General features: G+C 42.6%; 1 protein-coding gene across 1 annotated transcript in view; it reads right to left on the bottom strand.

Annotated features, from left to right (window-relative positions):
* The window catches only part of ttc29 (tetratricopeptide repeat domain 29), a 480,386-nt gene extending 461,082 nt beyond the window's left edge, over window positions 1-19,304 (bottom strand). The window contains exons 1-2 of the mRNA XM_072568671.1: window positions 19,100-19,304; window positions 2,862-3,019 (exon numbers count right to left, since the gene is read on the bottom strand). Of these exons, the coding sequence (XP_072424772.1) occupies window positions 2,862-2,971 (110 nt within the window). The 5' untranslated portion in view covers window positions 2,972-3,019; window positions 19,100-19,304. The remainder of the gene's footprint in view (window positions 1-2,861; window positions 3,020-19,099) is intronic.
* Window positions 19,305-26,844: the final 7,540 nt, after the last annotated feature.

The raw sequence follows: 26,844 nt of genomic DNA, 5'->3' as shown, positions 1-26,844 counted from the left end.
AAATGATATAGTCAGGATTACGAAGACATAGCTGCAGGGTGACCGGGATGTGAATTTAACATCCAGGGATATTCAGTATTTAGGAAGGACAGACAAAAAGGAAAAGGTGGTAGAGTTGCATTGTTGACTAAAGAAGAAATGAACACAAGAATAAGAATACTACCTCTGATGGTGTGGTAGCTGAGGAACACCAAAGGGCAAAATACAAAAGTTAGGGTTTTACATAGATCCCCAACTGTAGGGGTGATGATGGGAATGGCTACAGTCCAAAAAGAGAACAAACCAATGCAGAGAGGTCCAGCATGTACCAGCAAAGCCATGGTGAAAGAGGCTCTAGAAGTACAAAAGCTTCCAAACCAGAAACCAGTGGAATGAAACACATTGGCCTAAATGCTGCAGCTAACATTTTCACACGAGGGTGGTGCATGTATGGAATGAGCTGCCAGAGTAAGTGGTGAAGGCTTGTACAATGACAGTATTTAAAGGACGAGGTAAAAACAATGACTGCAGATGCTGGAAAGCAGATTCTGGATTAGTGGTGCTGGAAGAGCACAGCAGTTCAGGCAGCATCCAAGGAGCTTCGAAATCGACGTTTCAGGCAAAAATGAAGGGCTTTTGCCCAAAACGTCGATTTCAAAGCTCCTTGGATGCTGCCTGAACTGCTGTGCTCTTCCAGCACCACTAATCCAGTATTTAAAGGACAGCTAGATGGGTATATGAATAGGAAGGGGATATGGTCCAAATGCTGGGAGTGGATTAGGTTAGGATATCTGGTCAGCATGGACCAATTGGACTGAAGGGCCAGTTTACTTAAGCTGTTTTCATGATCCATAATATCAAATAACATGGGTTTGTACCTTGCTTGGTTTCTGAAGACACCAGTCAATGCAGACCGGTCTATCAGATCTCCTTCCTGTAGCTTCGGTAGCCACAATCCTTCAGACTTAGACACAGTTCAAAACCAAACACTGATTTCTCACCTGTTGCCACCGAACTCCGTGAGGCCCCAGTTAAATTCAAACATTCGCCAAGAATAAATGTCCTCGAGGCTGGTCTCAAACAAATATCAGTTTGTACTCCTTTTAACAAGTTGGTGTTCTCAACTCAAAGGTCACCTTTTCACAGCTCCAAACCAAAAGTAATAAAAGTAAAATAATGAAGTTTTCAACACAGGGAATAACTGTGGAAGACTGATTAATGTCACAAGTTAGAAATCCGCAAGATACCATCAATGACTGTAAGAATGACATCTTTGTCTCAACAAGGGCAGCCACAGAACAGGTGACTGGTCTACTGAAAAGGAAGTTCCACTTTTTGAACCACTCAGATACAGCATTTCAGTATTCATCATGGAAAGTGTCCAGGATGATTATGGTCTGAGAGCCTAGTGGACAGGATTCTCTCTTGAGTGGAGACATTGCTCATTTTTCCAATACTCTGGTGGTTGCATTAAAATGTGTAACTTTAGGTTAAATCTGTGAATATTGCAGTCCTTTGCATGTGCAAATCTCTAATGACAAACAAGTAACTAATACATGAAGCATTCACATACAGAATGGTGTCTTCAGAGTCAAATATGGCAGTGGAGTATGGCTCTTGGCTCAGGGCTCACCCACTCAGTCCACCTGTTTTCTTTTTTCTCTTTTCTTGTTTGTCTTATCTTTTACTTCACTTACTTCTGCCCCAGCCTGGACTCATGGCTGTGGACAGCGAGCCCAATGTGGAGGAGAAGCTGCTATAGCGGCAGAGGCAACTTTTTCTTATTCTTAAACCATCAAAATGGCACTGGATTATGACAACACGTGAAAACTTTCTACATATTTTATTGTATTTCCCCACTATAAAATGTCTCTATACAGCACAACAGTATCTGCATAGCACTACACAGTCATGCAACTTCTGGAACGTGCAAGGAGAAATAACACCAAACCACGCTCGAGCAGTCCGATGTGCATACTGCACTGGAAGCCATATGCATTCAAGTCATCATGAATGCACTCATGTCTCCAGAAATCTGCTGCTGATAGGAGAAATGTTTGTAATGTGTAAATCTGAAATTAGTCTCATAATAATTAGCAGCAAGAGTAGACTTTTGAGCCCCCAAAGGCTAGTTTGCCATTCAACAAGATCATGATTGATCTCCGAACTAAACATTATTTTTCCACACTGCCTTCATATTTTAATAATGCTGAAAGGGGCAAAGAGGCTGTAGTCATAAGATAGTGAATAGATAAAACGAGAATACTGCTTGATTAAATTGTGAGCGCAAAACAAGAAGATATAGGTTAAAACCTTGTATCCTCCACTGACATTAGTTTGGTGCAGAATGACATCTGATCAGGTAGGGCATAACCGTGCCACCTTCCCACCTCCAACCTAATTAAGTACATAATGTGGGAGTTTTGACAGTTCTATAGCTAGTGGTCGAGACCCCATAGCTTCCACAAAGTTCTGTGCAAATGTTCAAATTACTAAAAGGTAAAATAAGTTCTGCAATTTCACTACACACAAGAAAATCAATTTACTTGTAAATATAAAAGTATAAAACACTTAATACCTGATGACACAATGGAGAAACTTCATTTTCATGTAGAATTACAGATATGGATCAAATGGACTCCCACTTCTCGAACTACTTTGCGATCTTCTGAAATTGGTTATATTGCATATGCTCACACAGTACAAAATCAATTATACTAAAATGACCTTGGTTTTGTGCAAAAGACTGATACAAATATGAAATATATGTAACTCCCATTTTCACATATATTTTAAGCAAGGAAAGTTGATTTTTTGTACAAATTCTGGCAGCATTGTAATGAAAATGTAAAACTCATCCAACATGTCATTGCAATACTTACCTAGATGTGGGCCTCTGAAATTGCCTATTGGGTGGCAAATTGCAATTTTGCAGATGTTCCTGCACATTAGCTTGTTTCTCGGTTGAACATTCCTTTTCAAAGGTCGACATTTTAACTTTGTGGCTGGATAGCCAGAAAACTCTGTCAGTATTGAATACCTGTGAACAGAGAATACTACATATAAACTTCAATATATGCCAAAATTTTCATTTCCTCTTTGTCATTCTACCGGTTAAGAATGCTTTTATCCCAGTATAAATCTTTTTAAAGTCCTCTACCTCCTATATATTTCCTCGTACTTGAATTACAGTGGATATACAGCACAGAATCAGGATATCCAAGACCAGAACTCAACATGCGAAAAGGGGGCAAAGAGGTGATAGTTTTAGACATTGAACAGAAAACCAGAATACTACATAGCTAAATTGTGATATCAAAACAAGAAAACAGAGGGCAGAAACTTATACCCTCCAATGTGGTGAATTTGGTGGCAGGAGGACATTTAATCAAGTAAAATTTCAACATTTTCATGAGTTCTGAGGAAGGGTTACTCAACTGAAATATTAATTCTGATTTATCTCCGCAGATGCTGCCAGACCTGCTGAGCTTTTCTAGCAGTATATTTTTGCTTCTGATTTACAGCATCTGCAGTTCTTTCAGTTTTTGCTCAACATTTTCAAGCTGTAATGAAATATCTGGCCATTTTCCATCTTAAGAAAATTTAAGAAATGACATAAATCTCAGCAGAATTTAATTGTAATAATAACTCTCAACTTTCTTGAATAAACTGTTCATAAATTTGGATAGATGCACAGATTACAAAAACAATGGAAAATCATATATAGTTGAAATGTTGAGGCACTGGGATAATTAGAGAGAAATGTTTGGGTAGAAGGAATGAAAGTCAAATATATTCAGACATTAAGAAAAGCTGAAAAGTAATTTCAACCCATAAAATAAGATCATAAGAAATAAGAGCGGGCTAGGTTTCTGAACCCTTGAGCCTCTTTCACCAATCTGTAACACAATGGCTAAATTGTAGACTTTTGGCCATTTTCCTGCTATTCCTCCCTTGACTCCCCTAGTTGATTGTTTGATTGGTATTCCATTCCATCCAGGACACCACAATACACGTTTATCACCTTCGTGTCAATCATTATTTTGAGAGTTGGTGGGTGGTTTCATAGCCTGATGCTCTTCCTGCTGTTACACCTCCCAATTTATGTGAAATGGGGGCCTTAGCAATGCACATTAGCTTGCCGGCACTTGTGGCTGTGTAATGCCCAACTCCCTTGTAGATCAAAAATCCCTCAAAACTAGCCTTCAATATTGTCTGGATATGGAGGTGCCACTGATGGACTAGGGTGGATGAAGTCAGAAGTCACAACACCAAGTTATAGTCCAACAGATTTATTTGAATTCACAAGCCTTGCGAGTGCTGCTCCTTTGACAGTTGAAGTCACTTTTCAAATAAATGTTGTTGAAAAATGTGGTGCTAGAAAAACACAGCAGGCCAGAAAGCATCCGAGGAGCAGGAGAATCGACGTTTCGGGCATAAGCCCTTCTTCAGGAATGAGGCTGGTGTGCCAAGCCGGCTGAGATAAAAGGTAGGGGGGAGGGAATTTGGAGGAGGGGCGCTGGGAATACGATAGGTGGAAGGAGGTGAGGGTGATAGGCCAGAGAGGGGGTGGGAGCGGAGAGGTCGGGAAGAAGATTGCAGGTCAAGAGGGCGGTGCTAAACCCGAGGGTTGGGACTGAGATAAGGTGGGGGAAGGGAAATGAGGAAGCTGGAGAAATTTACATTCATCCCGTGTGGTTGGAGGGTTCCTGGGCAGAAGATGAGACGCTCTTCCTCCAGGCGTTGTGTAGCCAGGGTCTGGTGATGGAGGAGGCCAAGGACCTGCATGTCATTGGCAGAGTGGGAGGAGGATTTAAAAGTGTTCAGCCACGGGGCGGTTGGGTTGGTTGGTGCAGGTGTCCCGGAGGTGTTCCCTGAAACCTTCCGCAAGTAGACGGCCTGTCTTCCCAATGTAGCGGAGACCACATTCGGGTGCAGCAGATACAGGAAATGATGTCTGTGGAGGTGCAGGTGAATTAGCGACGGATATAGAAGGATCCATTGGGGCCTTGGAGGGAGGTGAGGGGGGAGGTGTGGGCGCAAGTCTTGCACTTCTTGCGGTTGCAGGGGAAGGTGCCTGGAGTGGAGGTTGGGTTGGTGGAGGGTGTGGACCTGACGAGGGAGTCGCAGAGGGAGTGGTCTCTCCTGAATGCTGATAGGGGTGGAGAGTGAAATATATCCCTGGTGGTGGGGTCTGTCTGGAGGTGGCGGAAATGACGATGGATGATATGATATATCCGGAGGTTGGTGGGGTGGAAGGTGAGGACCAATGGTGGCAATTGGATGGGCGGGGTTCAAGGGTGGAGGTGTGGAAAGTGGAGGAGATGCGGTGGAGAGCGTAGTCGACCACATCGGAGGAGAAATTGCGGTCTTTGAAGAAGGAGGCCATTGGAGTTGTTCGGTAGTGGAATTGGCCCTCCTGGGAGCAGATGTGGCGGAGGCAGAGGAATTGGGAATTTGAGATGGCGTTTTTACAGGGGGCAACCTCCGGATACATCGAATCATCCTCCGTCATTTCCACCACCTCCAGACAGACCCCACCATCAGGGATATATTTCCCTCTCCACCCCTATCAGCATTCAGGAGAGACCACTCCCTCTGCGACTCCTGGAGGAAGAGCCCCTCATCTTCCGCCTAGGAACCCTCCAACCACACGCAATGAATGTAGATTTCTCCAGCTTCCTCATTACCCCTCCCCCCACCTTATCTCAGTCCCAACCCTCAGATTCAGCACCTCCCTCTTGACCTGCAACCTTCTTCCCGACCTCTCCGCCCCCACCCCCTCTCCGGCCTATCACTCTCACCCTCACCACCTTCCACCTACCGTATTCCCAGCGCCCCATCCCAAATTCCCTCCCCCCTACCTTTTATCTCAGCCCGCTTGGCACACCTGCCTCATTCCTGAAGAAGGGCTTATGCCCGAAACGTCGATTCTCCTGCTCCTCGGATACTGCCTGGCCTGATGTGTTTTTCCAGCACCACATTTTTCAACTCTGGTACTCCAGCATCTGCAGTCCTCACTTTCTCCTAAATAAACATGTTGGACTGTAACCTGGTGTGATGTGACTTCTGACTTTGAATATTATCAGCAACCTAGCTTTCACTACTTCGTGGGAAAGAAAATTCCTAAGATGAATAACTTTGATGGAAGAAATTTTTCCCATATTAAATTGGATACCCCTTTTACAGATACACAGCATAGATACAGACCTTTTGGTCCAACTTATTCATGTTGATCAGATATCCTAAATAAATCTAGTCCCATTTGCCAACATTTGGTCCATATCCCTCTAAAATCTTCCTATTCGGATACTCATCCAGATTATTTTAAATGTTGTGATTGTACTGGTCTCCACCACTTCGTCTGGCAGCTCATCCCATATATGCACCACCTTCTGCGTGAAAAAGTTGCCCCTTAGGTCCCTTTTAAATCATTCTCCTCGCACCTTAAACCTGTGCCCTCTAGTTCTGGACTCCCCCACCCTAGGGGATTAACTTTGTCTTTTTACCCTATCCATGCCCCTCATGATTTTGTAAACCTCTATAAGGTCACCCCTTAGCCTCCAATGATCCAGGGAAAACAGCCCCACTCAATTCAGCTTCTCTGTTTAGCGCAAACCCTCTAAACCTAGCAACATCCTTGCAAATCTTTTCTGAACCCTTTCAAGTTTGATAACATCCTTCCTATAGTGAGGCATTTTAAAATTATTGCTGTAAGTAGTCCTAAAATGTCACTAGGGAGGCGGTTCTAGGATTTTGACCCTCCGACACTGAATGAATGATGATATATTTCCAATTCAGAATGGGGACTAGCTTGGAAAAAACTTGTAAGTTGTGGTATTCCCACTTATTTGCTGACCTTGTCATTCTAGTCATGGGATTGGAAGGTGTTGTCTGAGAGGTTTTGGTAAATTTCTGCAGTGCATCTTGTCGATAGCACACATATTGCTGCTACGTAAAGTCAGTGGTGGAGGGAGTGAATGTTTGTGGATAATGTACCAAACAGTTGTTTTGTCAGAGATGGTGTCAAGCCACTTGAGTATTGTTGGAGGTGTACTTATCCAAGCAAGTGGGGAGTATTTCATCATACTCTTGATTTGAGCCTTGAACAGAACCATGAGCAGACTTTGTGGAGTCAAAAGGGGAGTTACCCACTGCAAAATTCCTAACCCTTAACAGCCACTCTTATAGCCACAGTATTTATATGTTAAGAGTGTGGTGCTGGAAAAGCACAGTAGGTCAGGCAGCATCCAAGCAGCAGGAAAATCGACGTTTCGGACAACTTGACTTTAATTTCGCACAGTATTTTGTATGACTAATCCAGTTCAGTTTCTGATCAATGGTCATCTTCCCAGGATGTTGATAGTGGAGGCTATTCATGCCAATGAGTGGTCTGTAAGGTACAATTGCATGAGTATGCTAATTTCAGGTTGTTGCTTGACTGATTTGAGAGACAGTTTTGCCAATTTTAGAACCAGCCCAAGATATCTGCGAAGAGGACTCTGCTGAGGTCAACAGGAATTGCAGATTTACCATGTGGTTTGTACTGCCTTAGTTAATGCCATATGGCCTGTCCAGTTTCATTCCTTTTGTCCCTCTTTCTAATGGATGATACAGCTGAATTATTTGCTAAGGCAAAAAAAGTGAGGACTGCAGATGCTGGAAATCAGAGTCTAGATTAGAGTAGTGCTGGAAAAGCACAGCCGATCAGGCAGCATCCAAGGAGCAGGAAAATCGATGTTTCGGGCAAAGCATCCTGCTCTTCGGATGCTGCCTGACTGGCTGTGCTTTTCCAGCACCACTCTAACCTAGACTCTGAATTATTTGCTAAGCCATTTCAGATGACAGTTAAGAGCCAATTATATTGCTGTGGATCTGGAGTCGCATGTAGGCTAGACCAGGTAAGAATGACAATTTTCTTTCCTAAAAAGGTTATTAGTGTACATGATAGGTTTATACAATGGTCAACAATGGCTTCACAATCAAGGTTATGGAATTGAAATTCCATGGTGGGATTCGAACTCAGGTTCCAACAATATTAGCTAGATCTCTCGATTTCTAGTCTAGCGACAATATCAATAGGCAAACACCTTGCCATATATTCTAGATATTTTTGAATCAACCTGTTCAGAGATGTTATTACCCACCTCTGGAGCAGGTGTGACTAGAATCTGGGACGCCTTATTCTGAGCTATGGATTATTCACCTATATTACCAGAGTCAGTGGAGCTCAGAAGTAATTCATTGGCTGTGAAGCAATCTGGGGCATCATCAGATCATGGCAGCAAATTATTTTCTGTGACAGACCACCACGCTTGCATAAAACAGTGACAACAGTACAAATTATTTGTATTTTTGGTAAAGAAGTATGTCAATGTGGAAACATGATTTGGAGGAGCCAGTTTGGACTGGGGTGGACAAAGTTAAAAATCACACAACACCAGGTTATAGTCCAACACCTTATTAGATGGTTGTGAAGCAGGACCATAAGACACAGAATTTATAGCAAAAGATTATAGTCTCATGCAGCTGAAATGACATATTGAACAAGCATAGATTGTTATGTCGTTCATCTTTTAGAATGGATTTGCTGTTTTTGGATCTTTAATACGTAAATCCCAGAACTTCTTTTAAGTCACATTCTCAAGTTAACTTAAGGTTTTATAATAAAAGGTGACACCTCAGCTCAGACAATGTCTTAAAGGTGTGAGGTTAGAGTCTGTCTGTATCCCAATCATGACTCAGACTGGTTTTATTTACAAAGTGGAATTTATAAAATATTACATGGATTGACTGACTGCAGGTCTATTCTATTTTTGAGCAAAATAGAATAATTTTTTTTATTAGATTAGATTAGATTACTTACAGTGTGGAAACAGGCCCTTCGGCCCAACAAGTCCACACCGACCCGCCGAAGCGTAACCCACTCAGACCCATAACCCTACATTAACCCCTTCACCTAACACTACGGGCAATTTAGCATGGCCAATTCACCTAACCTGCACATTTTTTGGATTGTGGGAGGAAACCGGAGCACCCGGAGGAAACCCACGCAGACACAGGGAGAATGTGCAAACTCCACACAGTCAGTCGCCTGAGGCGGGAATTGAACCTGGGTCTCTGGCGCTGTGAGGCAACAGTGCTAACCACTGTGCCACCGTGCCGCCCACCAGAGGTGGGTAATAACATCTCTGAATAGGTTGATTCAAAAATATCTAGAATATATGGCAATATAATGTGAGTGTGAGTGCACATGAGAGAGTGTGCAAGCTTGGTGAAGTGTGTGTATGTGATGGGTATAAACCTGTGAGAGGGTGCATGTGGGTGTGCATGCTTGTGCGTATGAGACAGGGCCTGCGTGTGTGAGAGAGCAAGTGATTGTGTGAGAGAGAGAAATGAGTGTGAGAGAGAGAGAAAGAGAAAGAGAGAGAGAGAGAGAGAGAAAGAAATAGAACCAGTCTGACTCAAGATTGGGATACAGACAGACTCTAACCTCACACCTTTAAGGCATTGTCTGAGCTGAGATGTCACCTTTTGTTATAAAACCTTAAGTTATGTTGAGAATGGGATTTAAAAGTTCTGGTATTTACATATTAAAGAACCGCAAACAGCAAACCCATTCTAGAAGATGAAAGACTTAACAATCTAGGTTTGTTCAATATACCATTTCAGCTGCATGACACTGCAATCTTTTGCTATAAGTTCTGTGTCTTATGGTCATGCTTCACACCCACCTGATGAAGAGGCAGTGCTTCGATGCGTAGTGCTTCTAAATAAACGTGTCTGACTATAACCTTGTGTTGTGTGATTTTTAACAATGCGGAAACAGGTCTGCTTCTAGTCAAAAGCTGGAAACTTGCATGCTCAAGTTGCCTTGCTGTAATCTGGAGTATAGAACAATAAAGCTATTCTGTACATGTCAAATGACACTCTTTAAAGTGGACTAGCAGCTGGATACACAAAAGAACCACCTGTATATTACACAACAGAATCATTGCAAATGGTGTTTCTCTCTCCCACATGAAGTTGTCAAACAGAAAAAATCGGCAGTTCATCTCTTCCTATAGAGAAAAAGTGAACTGGACATTGCAAATTTAGTTAAACTAAGAATTAATGCCCAAGTGTTTTCAAATGATTTATCAATGACCGGAAAAAGATAGGGATACCAAGAACACTTCTTCAAAATCATCTTTAAAGCTATCTGAGCAGTAATCAACTTAAAATGATGTTACATGAGGCAAACATCTTAAAACAAATATTGTACTGAACAAAACTGTACTTTTTAAAAGCTATAATATATATTTAAGTCTATACTCTTAAGTAGCTTGAAACAGGAATTATCCAATTGACCAAAGCTATTTTCACCCAAAAGTAGAAATAAGTTTTACATTCTAACAATGCTCAATTTTAAATGTTGCAGTCAGAGGAGGTAAAAGTTCTACTTTCATGTTGAGCACAGAAAACACTCATGCAATTATTACTTTTGCTTGGAAAGGGTTTGGAAAGGGTTTGACTAAATGCATTGCCTTCAATTGGGAAACATTCATGTTCAAACTCACAAATGGACCTGAAAATGTTCCTTTGAAAATAATTCAATAAAATAGCTGTGCATTAAACTAAGCAGTCCATTGCAGTGCCAAAACAAAGATGCAGGTTCACACCCCATTCCCCTTGAATAGTAGAGCGGGAAATAGGGAAAATAATAAAGGTATTTAAGCTCACGAGGGACCTCAACAAAGTAGGTATGGACAAACTATTCCACAGTGAAAGGACCAAGAACACGAGAGCACAAATTTAAAGAAAAAAAGCAGCAAAATTCTAAAAATGAAATGACAGGGAGATTTGCTAGAGCTGCTCGGGAGGATTTAAACTAGTAAATTGGGGGTTAGGTCCCAGGGAGATAGTGAGAAAAGAGATCAATCTGAGACGGGTACAGCTGAGAACAGAAGTGAGTCAAACAGTCAGGGCAGGCAGGGACAAGGTAGGACTAATAAATTAAACTGCATTTATTTTAATGCAAGGGTCCTAACAGGGAAGGCAGATGAACTCAGGGCATGGTTAGGAACATTGGACTGCGATATCATAGCAATAACGGAAACATGGCTCAGGGATGAGCAGGACTGGCAGCTTAATGTTCCAGGATACAAATGCTACAGGAAGGACAGAAAGGGAGGCAAGAGAGGAGGAGAAGTGGAATTTTTGATAAGGGATAGCATTACAGCTGTGCTGAGGGAGGATATTCCCGGAAATACATCCAGGGAAGTTATTTGGGCGGAACTGAGAAATAAGAAAGGGATGATCACCTTATTGGGATTGTATAATAGACCTCCTAATAGTCAGAGGGAAATTGAGAAACAAACTTGTAAGGAAATCTAAGCTATCTGTAAGAATAATAGGATAGTTATGGTAGGGGATTTTAACTTTCCAGACATCGACTGGGACTGCGATAGTGTTAAAGGTTTAGAAGGAGAGGAATTTTAAGTGCGAACAAGACAATTTTCTGATTCAGTGCAAAACTTGACCTACTCTTGGGAAATAAGGCAGGGCAGTTGACTGAGGTGTCAGTGGGGGAGCACTTTGGGGCCAGCAACCATAATTCTATTTGTTTTAAAATAGTGATGGAAAAGGTTAGACCAGATCTAAAAGTTGAAGTTCTAAATTGGAGAAAGGCCAATTTTGACGGTATTAAGCTAGAACTTTCGAAAGCTGATTGGAGGCAGATGTTCGCAGGCAAAGGGATGGCTAGAAAAAGGGAAGCCTTCAGAAATGAGATAACAAGAATCCAGAGAAAATATATTCCTGTCAGGGTGAAAGGGAAGGCTGGTACATACAGGGAATGCTGGATGACTAAAGAAATTGAGGCCTTGGTTAAGAAAAAGGAAGCATATGTCAAGTACAGACAGGATAGATCAAGTGAATCCTTAGAAGAGTATAAAGACAGTAGGAGTATACTTAAGAGGGAAATCAGGAGGGCAAAGCGGGGACATGAGATAGCTTTGGCAAATAGAATTAAGGAGAATCCAAAGGGTTTTTACAAATATATTAAGTACAAAAGGGTAACTAGGGAGAGAATAGGGCCCCTCAAAGATCAGCAAGGCAGCCTTTGTGTGGAACCACAGAAAATGGGGGAGATACTAAATGAATATTTTGCATCAGTTTTTTACTGTGGTAAAGGATATGGAAGATATAGACTGTAGGGAAATAGATGGTGACATCTTGCAAAATGTCCACATTACAGAGGAGGAAGTGCTGGATGTCTTGAAACGGTTAAAGGTGGATAAATCCCCAGGACCTGATCAGGTATACCCGAGAACTCTGTGGGAAGCTAGAGAAGGGATTGCTTGGGCCTCTTCCTGAGATATCCGTATCATCGATAGTCACAGGTGAGGTGCCGGAAGACTGGAGGTTGACAAACGTGGTGCCACTGTTTAAGAAGGGCAATAAAGACAAGCCAGGGAACTATAGACCGGTGAGCCTGACCTCAGTGGTGGGCAAGTTGTTGGAAGGAATCCTAAGGGACAGGATGTACATGTACTTGGAAAGGCAAGGACTGATTCGGGATAGACAACATGATTTTGTGCATGGGAAATCATGTCTCACAAACTTGATGGAGTTTTTTGAAGAAGTAACAAAGAAGATTGATGAGGGCAGAGTAGTAGATGTGATCTATCTGGACTTCAGTAAGGCGTTCGACAAGGTCCCCCATGGGAGACTGATTAGCAAGGTTAGATCTCACGGAATACAGAGAGAACTAGCCATTTGGATACAGATCTGGCTCAAAGGTAGAAGACAGAGGGTGGTGGTGGAGGGTTGTTTTTCAGACTGAAGGCCTGTGACCAGTGGAGTGTCACAAGGGTCGGTGCTGGGCCCTCTACTTTTTGTCATTTACATAAATGATTTGGATGCGAGCATAAGAGCTACAGTTACTAAGTTTGCAGATGACACCAATATTGGAGGTATAGTGGAAAGCGGAGAGGGTTACCTCAGATTACAACAGGATCTGGACCAGATGGGCCAATGGGCTAAGAAGTGGCAGATGGAGTTTAATTCAGATAAATGCGAGGTGCTGCATTTTGGGAAAGCAAATCTTAGCAGGACTTATACACTTAATGGTAAGGTCCTAGGGAGTGTTGCTGAACAAAGAGACCTTGGAGTGCAGTTCATAGCTCCTTGAAAGTGGAGTCGCAGGTAGATAGGATAGTGAAGAAGGTGTTTGGTATGCTTTCCTTTATTGGTCAGAGTATTGAGTACAGGAGTTGGGAGGTCATGTTGCGGCTGTACAGGTCATTGGTTAGACCACTGTTGGAATATTGCGTGCAATTCTAGTCTCTTTCCTATCGGAAAGATGTTGTGAAACTTGAAAGGGTGCAGAAAAGATTCACAAGGATGTTGCCAAAGTTGGAGAATCTGAGCTACAGGGGGAGGCTGTACATGCTGGGGCTGTTTTCCCTGGAGCGTCAGAGGCTGAGGGGTGATCTTATAGAGGCTTACAAAATTATGAGGGGCATGGATAGGGTAAATAGACAAAGTCTTTTCCCTGGGGTTGGGAAGCCCAGAACTAGAGGAAATGGGTTTAGGGTGAGAGGGGAAAGATACAAAAGAGACCTAAGGAGCAACATTTTCAGGCAGAGGGCGGTACGTGTATGGAATGAGCTGCCAGAGGAAGTGGTGAAGGCTGGTACAATTGCAACATTTAAGAGGCATTTGTATGGGTATATGAATAGGAAGGGTTTGGAGGGATACGGGCAGGGTGCTGGCAGGTGGGACTAGATTGGGTTGGGATATCTGGTCGGCATGGACGGGTTGGACCGAAGGGTCTGTTTCCATGCTGTACATCTCTATGACTCTAAGACCTTCAAAGAGATTTTTAAAAAGTAAGAGTACTCAATGGTTCAGTAAAGCCCATTATCCCATCACCATCTCACACATGTCCCGCTTCCCAATTCCTCACCACTCTTACAACAGCGCTGCTGCCTTGTTCCTAAATCCTCAACTCATTCACTCAAAAGCAACCCTCCCCAAAATATTCCACACTCATTTGGCAGCTCTTCCATCCAAAGCCCCTGCCACCCACCCACTCAGCAGGTCTCCTACCTTCACTCAGTCACCAGCCCCACTTGGAATTTCTCTTCTTGTCCCTGACTCTGGTTGTGAAACCCTGTTGAAACTTGGGCTCCACTGCTCCCTTCACCTTGGAGCTTGCCAGACTCTCTAGCTCTAATAAATGGCCAGCAGAAAATTATATGTCCTCCAGGTGCAATGGGTCACAGCATTAAATATCGATTAGTGCAAGACCGAATGCAGCTTTCTGGAGTCGTGCTGTGCACCTTTTTATGAGTAGACATTTTCCTGGCAGAGAATATTTCCTCCTGATTTTGACCACTTTGAAGATGGCAGTTTGAAAGGTAAAAGAAAGAATTAAGCAGGGAGAATTTCATCATTCAAAAGTGGGAAATCCACCAGCAGCAAAACATTCTCATCCCTGCACCTAATTCTATACTGTCCCTGGCCCCTCGAAAGGAAATACCCTTTCAGCATCCATAGTGTCACAGCCCCTCAAAATCTTATTTCAATAAGAACATCTTTTGCTCATTAAACTCCAATGTGTATAGGCCTAACTTGCTCAATTTTACTCCTATTACAGTACCTTCATCTTGGGAACCAATCTAGTGGAAATGGTAAAGAAGCAGTAGTCTATAACAAACACCATGTAAATTAAGTGAAGGTAAACTCAATACGTAGGAATATCATTAATATCAGCACACAACTCAACCTTTAACCCTCAAGAATCCATTCACAAACAGTGGTCAAGATATCGTGTAAAACATAACCATTGGTATGGGCTGATTGTTGACATTTTTAAATGTCATTGTCATCCAACATTCCTACATATTTTTGCATCACATCTTGCACTCCCTGCTTGATCCCTTACCTCAAATTATAAGGCTCAGAAAACAAAACATGCATTTGAGAGATAAAAAATGGAGGCTGACTATTATTGTAAGGAATACATTTGTGTTTAAAAAGATGGTGGAGAGTAGGTAGACGACTTTCCCCCCTTATGTAGTGCCTAATGATTGAGGATGACTTGCTTCTACATTAAAAATGAGGTCTCTGGTGACTGAAGACTCCAATATATGCCTTACAGTCTCTGCCACAGGCAGTTCAGAATGCCGGAGTGCCATTTGCTCCTTTTTCAGCTTGGCATTGGCCATGAGACTTGAGGTGTATAGATCTTTCTCAGATTCTTGCCCTTCACCTTGGTGCCATGGGCCAGGTTTCCCAAGTGTTGATGGGGATGTTGCACTTTTTCAAGGAGGCTTTGAGGGTATGTTTTAAGTGTTTCCTTTGCCTTTCTGCAGTAGTTAGAGAACATGCTAAAAGAATGCAGACAGAATGGAGAAGGATCCTTCATAATCCCTTGCATCTTATGGTGCCTAAAGCCTTGAGATTTAAGAGGCCAGGAACAAAAGTTGGGCCCATCCCCTGCATTTCTCTTATAGTTGTTGGACAGTGAATATCATACTCATCATGCCCCTAAGAGGGTGAAATTTGCATTCGCAGAAAAATAAATCTATTTATTGTAAACAAATATATTACTTAACAACTGGTTAAAAAGTTTAATTATTTATTTACTAATAAGCTCTTGTCCTTTAAAACACCAAGCGTACATACATTCATTCATAAATAACAGACAAAAGCAGAGAGTGTGACACAAATATTGAATGGGAAAAGATAGATAGGGAAAAACAAATTCTGACCACGAAGAGTCATAGTCATACAGGACAGAAACAGACCACTTGGTCCAACTGGTCCATCTAAACTAGTCCAACTTGCCTGCTCATGGTCCATATCCCTCCAAACTTTTCCTATGCCTGCACTTACCCAAATGTCTTTGGCTGAACAGTTATTGCTCAGTTCTTCAAATCTTAGGAGTGATGAAATGATATCTACTGATTGACGGTCGACCTTTCAATCAATAGCTGGGTTAATTGGATTGACCTAGGCCTTTTCTTGAATTTGCATTTAGGTTATTTTTGTCTTTTCATGCTGAAAAATGATGAGAACTATTTCTTGTTTGCAGGCTTCTGATTCTTCTGAGTGCACAGTTTTCACAGATCTGTAACAAACTCCAGGTGGACTATTCTACAACCTGGCATTAGGCAGCTTTTCCTGACTCCTGGTGATATACTATCTTATAAAGTGTCAATCTCACTGTTCCAAGAAGTAACAATCTTATACGTTTAAATGCACTCCATACAATCCTCCTTAACTTCAAGTTTCAGAAAAAAACCTTCTGGTACTTTTTAGCAAATAGCAGTGTCCAAATTTTATTTTCTAGTGTATTATCTAGAAGGAAAAGTACGTGGTCACTTACAGATAACCTTCTCTATCACAAGCCAAGTTGGAGTTGAGCTGAGATGGTGCCAAGTTGCATGTTGCGCAATGGAGTCGAGCACGCTTACAATGAGGACAGGGGGATGAATCTTATAGGAGGCTGAACAATGTAGACTTCAGCAAGATTTGTGACAATTGCGTGAGAAGCTTGGAGAGGCCTATCTGAGTGTCAGGAGCAACTCACTGCATCTTTTAATACATCTGTCAGGGCAAGGTGAGTTGCCAATTAAAAGAGAGTACAGCTCTTTAAATCCCTTATAAATCGCACAACTGGTCTCTGTAACATTAACTTCTTATTTTATTAAACACGACATTAAGAATTTAGGACATGGAAATCATTGTGAGTACCTGGTAGCTTCAGCTTACTGCTTGCTTCAAATAACTTCTATATTGGATAATTGACACTAACCTCTGGGACATGCTCAAAGGGCACTGACCACACGTACCTAATATTCACTGACATTGCCATCTGACATATGCTATGCTCGAAGAACTCTCATGGCAAATCTCCAATCCACTTTCAGTATGCTTCCGCATTTCAATTCTATCCCTCAGATTGCACCAGCAACTATTATTGTAACATAACTGAAAGGAGAATATGCATCCAGGACACATACCCAACACATGGTCTGAACTAGGCTGCACCTCCGGCCTGCTTGCTTGTCTTCATAGTGTTCATTTGTTTTGCGCCTACCAAGTTGCTTGCAACATCCCTGTCTTGCAATGCCTTTTTGCATAGCACCCTCTCAGCCAGTGATACCATACTGACAGTACTGCTATATTGTTCTGCCAGTTAGCGTACACACAGTCATGGCTCCTAAAGTCAAGGAAGATAGCCTTTGCTCAGGGCGTCGAGCACAAGAAGTCAATGACATCCTACAATATTAGTCCAGGAGCTTAGAAACAAACAAGTCAGTCAGCTACTCAAGGTAGTCAAAGTCTGGATACTCTCCACAAAAATGGTGAGCAGCCAAATAGCTCACCACTACCTCAACTCTTTCTACCCTGTCTGTGATTTTCCCAACATTGGTATTGAAGTTCAGCTTGTTGTGTGGTGGAATTTGGGCCAGGAATTGGTTGAGCTTAATGTAAAATTCCTCATTGGTCTCATCTGCAACATCCACCATTGGGGGAGATGTGCTGAGCACTGTACTACATTGGTTCTGGGCAAAGCTGAGTCAGGGTCAAGAGATATTTGTTTATGGGGAGTCTTTTGGACAGGTGACAGGTTAATCTTTAAACTCTGACGAGCAAGCAATCTTATTCTAATTTATTTTCCCAACAGAAGGTGTAGCAACCACTTGTTCCTTGAACAGGCTTTGCCCTGATTGCCTGGTCTCACATAGGGCAGTGAGATCAACCTTGAAATATACGAACTCCCAAACTCCTGTAGGGAAAATTTCACTTCAACTCCACAACCAATGAGGAAAAGCCAACGGCTGGAGGGTAATGGAGAAGGTAGTGGAGGATCAAACTATAAATGCTCTCAGTTCAGAGCTCTGAGAATCAAGAATAAAGATTATATACTCAGTAAATACAAAACAATCTCTGATTTTTGAGCCTGGAAAAATTGCATTGTTTATTTACACTAGGTTTATATACAATTTATAATAGTAAATTTCTACAGGCAAGTTTTAGGACAGGCTAGCCATCTCTAAAGCAACTGAGATGAAAGTCGTAATGGCAAAGCTACTCCAAGAGATTGCCATGGATCAGTATCACAACATTCCTTTACAGAGCAGGTTAGAGACCAAAGTTGATGGTTACTTTCACTGAAATAAACACAAAGTGCTGGAAAAGCACAACAGGTCTGTCAACATCTGTGGAGAGAGTTACGGAGTTCATGTTTCAAGTCCAATATGATACTCTTGAAAGTGTTTCTTTCATTGATTGTTCTGCATAGGTCTCACACAATCTGTAGGTCAAAATCCTAGCAAGGAAACTAAAAAATATATATAATGAATATTGTCACCACCAGGTTCTCATACCTTCGTGCCTTATTCATAAACTCAACTGATTATAGAGTTTAATTCTGCTACCCAAACTGAAGGTACATTTATGCTACTATTACCTATAACCACTATATCAATTTCATCTAACTAATTCCTCACTTTTAGTGTCTTGTTTATAATGGAATTGGTCAGGAGAAAGCTCTGCACGTGACTCCATTCCAACAGTTAGAAGTTCAAATTTGACAGCACTGACCTTTAAACCAAGTCCAGGTGGTGGTTATATTCCAATAGATGTCAGCATTGTGGTTTTCTAAAACTGCATTGTGATATATGAGAAGCTAAGAAATAGGACGATAACCTAGGTCTTTCAAATCTATTCTACTATTCAATAAGATGGTGGTTGTTCCAGCCTTGTCCTCACCTCCACTTTCTCTGCTGTTTGCGGTAACCCTTGATTCGCCTACATTTAAAGAACCTGACTCATTTTTGATTTCAGATTTACGATGCTGCAGTCGATTTTGAAATGTCAGGCAACTCGCACCTTCAGAGAAAGTTTCCTCAGCCAGAAAAAAGAAGTTTTATCGTCGACTTCGGAAACACACAAGGATTTCATTTGGCCGGTCTAGATTTCAAGTTACTCGATAATTGCAAATAAATGGGATTTTTTTTTTAAAAAACGTAAATCAGATATGTAAATATTTGCAGCCTTGGTTAGTTGAGTAACTTAACGATTCGGCATTAAAATGCAAAGAAGGAGTAGTAAAAGTTACCAGACACAGAAGTCGTGAGGAAGACTGTTCTGGTGCCAAGACACAAACCGAAACACGGCCAGAAAGTGACGCAACTCTCAGCGGTCCCGGTGCAGGGAAAGGGGAGTTCGCTGTGTGAAAGGAGGTTTGGAGAAAAGGTTTCAAGGAGTTGAGCAGTAACCCAGTTGGTCTCCCCTCCGGCCGCCGGCCAGTCGCCACTGTGATTGACGACGCCTGCACTGTTTCTATGACAACGACCGCGAGCGCTCTCGGAACAAACACGGAGCACGCGGCGATTATGAAATAACGGCCATAACGGTTAAACGGCGGGCACGCGCGGGGGGGGTGGTATAACAGCTTGGCACAATCATCAATGGCCACACTTTTAACAAAAAGCCCCGGAGTAATTCTTTATTTTTTTTAATTCACCGAGCCAAGGGGACAATCAACGTCTTCAGAAACCAACCCAACGCGTAGCAGGCGGCCATTCTGCAAGGTAAAGGCTGGTCCGATTTCTGCTCACTCCTGTTCATCAGAAACAAGAACAGAAATGACTGCAGGAGCTCAGCAAATCTGGCAGCATCCGTGGAGGGAAATCAGAGTTAACATTTCCAGTCGAGTGACCCTTCCTCAGAGCATATGTGGTTAAAGAATTTATTCATCTCTGCTTTCAAAATCCCATGTGCTCCCAGAACCTTGTCAGGAAGTGTTCCAAAAGCACTCATCCCTCAGAGGAAAATAATCTTTGTTTAAAATGGGTAATTCTGATTTTTAAACTATTTCTGGATTCTCCCCGAAGAAGAAACATACACTCCACAATCATGTCAGTACACCTCAGGATTTTAGGGGGTCCCTGACGTACAAACATCTGAATTACCAACAACTGTACTTGCATAATCCCTTTTGGGGTTTTGTTTTAAAGAGCCAACATATGAACATTTCCTATACTTAGGAACACTTGTTTTATGTTGTCCTATACTGTGTTCCAATTTGTGTACAAATTTTCTTGCAAACAGACTCAGGAATGGAAACTGTTTGCAATCTGTTTATCATAGTGTCTCTCACTCTTCTGAATTCCAGCAGATACAAGACTAGCCTGTCTAAGCTTGCCTCATGAGACAACCTGCCCTTTCCATGTATAGTCTGAACTGCATCCAACATATTTACATCCTTCCTTAAATTAAGAGACCATTACTGAATACTTATCCACTGCTTTCCTATCCACGGATTTGCCTACTTGCGAGGTTCTCTCAATAGGTCACAAGGTCAGCCCCAAAGAGATGGAAGTGTAATTACTGACAATGTCAATTCGAAAAGTCACAAGGTTGACCCCAAAGAGTAGATGCTTCCAAAACTGAGAACAACTGCAGAGATTCATCCAGTACAGTCACTGAGATGTACAGCATGAAAACAGACCCTTCGGTCCAACCCAATCTAGTCCCGCCTGCCAGCACCTGGCCCATATCCCTCCAAACCCTTCCTATTCATATACCCATCCAAATGCCTCAAATATTGCAATTGTACCAGCCTCCACCACATCCTCTGGCAGCTCATTCCATACACGTACCACCCTCTGTGTGAAAACATTGCCCCCTAGGTCCCTTTTATATCTTTCCCTAAACCTGTGCCCTCTAGTTCTGGACTCCCCGACTGTACGGAAAATACTTTGTCTATTTATCCTATCTGTGCCCCTCATAATTTTGTAAACCTCTATAAGATCACCCCTCAACCTCCGACACTCCAGGGAAAACAGACCCAGCCTGTTCAGCCTCTCCCCATAGCTCAAATCCTCCAAGGCAAAAGTGAGGACTGCAGATGCTGGAAACCAGAGTTTAGATCAGAGTGGTGCTGGAAAAGCACAGCAAGTCAGGCAGCATCTGAGGAGCAGGATTTTCTTGCACCACTCTGATCTAAACTCAAATTCTCCAACCCTGGCAACATCCTTGTAAATCTTTTCTGAACCCTTTCAAGTTTCACAACACCCTTCTATATAAAAGAGACCAGAATTGCACGCAATATTCCAACAGTGGCCTAACCAGTGGCCTGTATAGCCGCAACATGACGTCCCAACTCCTGTACTCAATACTGTGACCAATAAAAGAAAACATACCAAACGGCTTTTTCACTATCCTATCTACCTGCGACTCCACTTTCAAGGAACTTACACTTCAAGGTCTCTTTGTTCAGCAACACTCTCTAGGACCATACCACTAAGTGTATAAGTCCTGCTAAGATTTGCTTTCCCAAAATGCAGCACCTCGCGTTTATCTGAATTAAATTCCATCTGCCATTTCTCGGCCCATTGGTCCATCTGATCAAGATCCTGTTGTAATCTAAGGTAACCTTCACTGTCCACTACACCTCCAATTTTGGTGCCATCTGCAAACTTACTATACCTCTTATACCTCTTACTACCTCTTACTAACTATACCTCTTATACCTCTTATACCTCTTACTAACTATACCTCTTATGCTCGCTTTCAAATCATTTATATAAATGATAAAAAGTAGAGGACCCAGCACCGATCCTTGTGGCACTCCACTGGTCACAGGTCTCCAGTCTGAAAAACAACCCTCCACCACCACTCTCTGTCTTCTACCTTTGAGCCAATTCTGTATCCAAATGGCGAGTGCTTCCTGTATTCCATTAACCAGTCTCCCGTGGGGAACCTTGTCAAACGCCTTACTGAAGTCCATATAGATTACATCTACCGCTCTGTCCTCATCAATCCTCTTTGTTACTTCTTCAAAAAACTCAATCAAGTTTGTGAGACATGATTTCCCATGCACAATCAGTCCTTGCCAAATACATGTACACCCTGTCCCTCAGGATTCCCTCCAACAACTTGCCCACCACCGTCGTCAGGCTCACTGGTATCTTGTTCCCTGGCTTGTCCTTACCACCCTTATTAAACAGTGGCACCACGTTAGCCAACCTCCAGTCTACTGGCACCTCACCTGTGACTACCGATGATACAAATATCTCAGCAAGAGGCCCAGCAATCACTTCCCTAGCTTCCCATAGAGTTCTAGGGTACACCTAATCAGGTCCTGGGGATTTATCCACCATTATGCGTTTCAAGACATCCAGCACTTCCTCCTCTGTAATATGGACATTTTGCAAGATGTCACCATCTATTTCCCTACTTTCTATATCTTCCATATCCTTTTCCACATTAAATAATGATGCAAAATACTCATTTAGTATCTCCCCCATTTTCTGCGGCTCCACACAAAGGCCGCCTTGCTGATCTTTGAGGGGCTCTATTCTCTCCCTAGTTACCCTTTTGTCCTTAATATATTTGTAAAAACCCTTTGGATTCTCCTTAATTCTATTTGTCAAAGCTATCTCATGTCCCCGTTTTGCCCTCCTGATTTCCCTCTTAAGTATACTCCTACTGTCTTTATACTCTTCTAAGGATTCACTTGATCTATCCTGTCTATACCTGACATATGCTTCCTTCTTTTTCTTAACCAAGGCCTCCATTTCTTTAGTCATCCAGTATTCCCTATACCTACCAGCCTTTCCTTTCACCCTAACAGGAATATACTTTCTCTGGATTCTCATTGTCTCATTTCTGAAGGCTTCCCAATTTCCAGCCGTCCCTTTACCTGCGAACATCTGCCCCCAATCAGCTTTCGAAAGTTCTTGCCTTGTACTGTCAAAATTGTCTTTACTCCAATTTAGAACTTCAACTTTTAGATCTGGTCTATCGTTTTTCATCACTACTTTAAATCTAATGGAACGATGGTCACTGGCCCCAAAGTCCTTCCGCACTGACACCTCAGTCACCTACCCTGTCTTATTTCCCAAGAATGGGTCAAGTTTTGCACCTTCTATAGTAGGTACATCCACATACTGAATCAGAACATTTTCTTGTACACACTTAACAAATTCCTCTCCATCTACACCCTTAACACTATGGCAGTCCCAGTCTATGTTTGGAAAGTTAAAATCCCCTACCATAACTATCCTATTATTCTTACAGATAGCTGAAATCTCCTTACAAATTTGTTCCTCAATTTCCCTCTGACTATTAGGGGGGGTCTATAATACAGTCCCAATAAGGTATCATCCCTTTCTTATTTCTCAGTTCCACCCAAATAATTTCCCTGGATGTATTTCCAGGAATACATCCTGGATTTGTATCCTGGAACATTAAGCTGCCAGTCCTGCCCATCCTTGAGCCATGTCTCTGTAATTGCTATGATATGTTGTGGTTCTGTTTGCCGAGCTGGGAATTTGTCTTGCAAACGTTTCGTCCCCTATCTAGGTGACATCCTCAGTGCTTGGGAGCCTCCTGTGAAGCGCTTCTGTGCTGTTTCCTCCGGCATTTATAGTGGCCTGTCTCTGCCGCTTCCGGTTGTTAGTTCGAGCTGTCCGCTGTAGTGGCCGGTATATTGGGTCCAGGTTGATGTGTTTGTTGATAGAGTCTGATTGAGCAAAACTAATGTAGTGTACAAAATCCCATGCAAGGACTGCACAAAACACTACATCGGACAAACAGGAAGACAGTTAACGATCCGTATACACGAACACCAACTAGCCACGAAACGATACAACCAGCTATCCTTAGTAGCCACACACACAGGTGACAAGCAACATGAATTCGACTGGGACAACACTACCATTATAGGGCAAGCCAAACAGAGAACAGCCAGGGAATTCCTAGAGGCATCGCACTCATCCACAGACTCTATCAACAAACACATCGACCTGGACCCAATATACCGGCCACTACAGCGGACAGCTCGAACTAACAACCGAAAGCGGCAAAGACAGGCCACTATAAATGCCAGAGGAAACAGCACAGAAGCGCTTCACAGGAGGCTCCCAAGCACTGAGGATGTCACCTGGACAGGGGACGAAACGTTTGCAAGACAAATTCCCAGCTCGGCGAACAGAACCACAACAACGAGCACCTGAACTACAAATCTTCTCCCAAACTTTGATTGCTATGATATCCCAGTCCCATGTTCCTAACCATGCCCTGAGTTCATCTGCCTTCCCTGTTAGGCCCCTTGCATTGAAATAAATGCAATTTGATTTATTAGTCCTACCTTGTCCCTGCCTGCCCTGACTGTTTAACTCACTTCTGTTCTCAATTGTACCAGTCTCAGATTGATCTCTTTCCTCACTATCTCCCTGGGTCCTAACCCCCACTTTACTAGTTTAAATCCTCCCGAGCAGCTCTAGCAAATCTCCCTGCCAGTATATTAGTCCCCTTCCAATTTAGGTGCAAACCGTCCTTCTTGTACAGGTCACCTCTACCCCAAAAGAGATTCCAATGGTCCAAAAATGTGGATCCTTCTCCCATACACCAACTCCTTAGCCATGCATTCATCTGTTCTATCCTCCTATTCCTGCCCTCACTAGTTCGTAGCACCAGGAGTAATCCCATTATTACTATTCTCGAGGGTCTCCTTTTTAAATTCCTGCCTAACTCTCTGTACTCTCCCTTCAGAATCTCAACCTTTTCCCTTCCTATGTCATTGGTTCCAATGTGGACAATGACCTCTTGCTGACCCCTCTCCCCCTTGAGAACATCCTGCACCCTGTCTGAGACATCCTTGATCCAGGAAAACAACATACTATTCTGATTTAGGTCAAACTTTTTATTGTGTTAATTTGCTGTTAAAAATGTCAAAACATAAATCAGAAAGTGCCATCCAAAATCCTGAAACACATAAAAGAAAATAAAAGGTATTGACATAAGCACAAAAAGTGGAAATCTTATATAAATTTAACAGTAGCTTAAGTAGAGCCACAATCAGAAGTCAACTACTTATTCAATCAAGTCGAAAGCAAAGTAATTTGTGCATGTACAGCATTTAGTGATCTAACAAGTGCAAAAGTAGTGCATATGGTGAGAGTCAAAGTTACGGTGAAAATGGAAAGAGCATTAAGCTTGTGGATAGAGAAAATAAATCATCCAGGTCCAGTTCAGGTGTACCTAGGAACTCTGTGGGAAGCTAGGGAAGTGATTGCTTGGCCCCTTGCTGAGATATTTGTATCATCGATAGTCACAAGCGAGGTGCCGGAAGACTGGAGGTTGGCTAATGTGGTGCCACTGTTTAAGAAGAGTGGTAAGGATAAGCCAGGGAACTAGAGACCAGTGAGCCTGATGTCAGTGGTGGGCAAGTTGTTGGAGCGAATTCTGAGGGATAGGATGTTGTTTTATTTGGAAAGGCAAGGACTGATTAGGGGTAGTCAACATGGCTTTGTGTATGGGAAATCATGACTCACAAACTTGATTGAGTTTTTTGAAAAAGTAACAAGGAGAATTGATGAGGACAGAGTGGTGGACGTGATCTACATGGAGACAGTGAGGTCTGCACATGCTGGAGATCAGAGTTGAGAGTGTGTTGCTGGAAAAGCACAGCAGGTCAGGCAGCATCTGAGGAGCAGGAAAATCGCGTTTCAGGCCGGAACCCTTCATCAGGCATTCAACAAGGTTCCCCATGTGAGACTAATTAGTAAGGTTAGATCTCATGGAATACAAGGGAGAACTAGCCATTTGGACACAAAACTGGCTCAAAGGTAGAAGACAAAGGGTGGTGGTGGAGGGTTGTTTTTCAGACTGAAGGCCTGTGACCAGTGGAATGCAACAAGGATTGGTGCTGGGTCCACTACTTTTCATCATAATTGATTTGGATATGAGCATAAGAGGTATAGTTCGTAAGTTTACAGATGACACCAAAATCGGAGGTGTAGTGGACATCGAAGAAGGTTATCTCAGATTACAACAGGACCTTGATCAGATGAGCCAATGAGCTGATAAGTGGCAGATTGAGTTTAATTTAGGTGAATGCGAGATGTTCCTTTTTGGAAAGCAAAACTCAGCAGGACTAATGCTGAAGAAAAAGACCTTGGAGTGCAGGTTCATAGTTCCTTGAAGTGGAGTCGTAGGTAGATAGGATAGTGAGGAAGGCATTTGGTATGCTTTCCTTTATTGATTAGAGTATTGAGTACAGGAGTAGGGAAGTCATGCTGCGGCTGTACAAGATATTGGTTCGTACACTTTTGGAATATTGTGTGCAACTCTGGTCTCCTTCCTATCGGAAGGATGTTGTGAAACTTGAAAAGGTTCAGAAAAGATTTACAAGGATGTTGCCAGGCTTGGAGGATTTGAGTGTTAGGGAGAGGTTGAATGGACTGGGGCTGTTTTCTCTGGAGTGTAGGAGGCTGAGTGGTGACCTTCTAGAGGTTTATAAAATCATGAGGGGCATGGTTAGGATAAATAAGACAACGTCTCTTCCCTGGGGTGGGGAGTCCAGAACTAGAGGGCATAGGTTTAGGTTGAGAGGGGAAAAATATAAAAGGGACTTAAGGGGAAACGTTGTCATGCAGAGGGTAGTGTGTATGGAATGAGCTGCCAGAGGAAGTAGTGGGGGGCTAGTACGAATGCAACATTTAAAAGGCATCTAGATGGGTAAGTGAATTGGAAGGGCTTGGAGGGATATGGGCCGGGTGCTGGCAAGTGGGATTAGATTGTGTTGGGATAGCTGGTTGGCATGGACGAGTTAGACCGAAGAGTCTGTTTCTGTGCTGTACGTCTCTACGACTCTATAAAATACTCCCATCAACCTTGCAAGAATTCAAGCCAAGTGTATAAAGATCTACAATGTGTTCCAATGAGGTGACTTGTGTTGAGGGACAAGCAAAGAAACATTTGCAGGCAGCAGAGGATGGCTTGATAAGCTCAGGAAGCATTATTTGTTGCATAATGTGAGCCTAGAGGGGGAGGCAGCATCAGCAGGCCATG

The sequence above is a fragment of the Chiloscyllium punctatum genome, chromosome 1 (genome assembly GCF_047496795.1).
Source record: "Chiloscyllium punctatum isolate Juve2018m chromosome 1, sChiPun1.3, whole genome shotgun sequence".
Lineage (NCBI taxonomy): Eukaryota > Metazoa > Chordata > Chondrichthyes > Orectolobiformes > Hemiscylliidae > Chiloscyllium > Chiloscyllium punctatum.
This window is presented reverse-complemented; position numbering and strand designations above follow the sequence as displayed.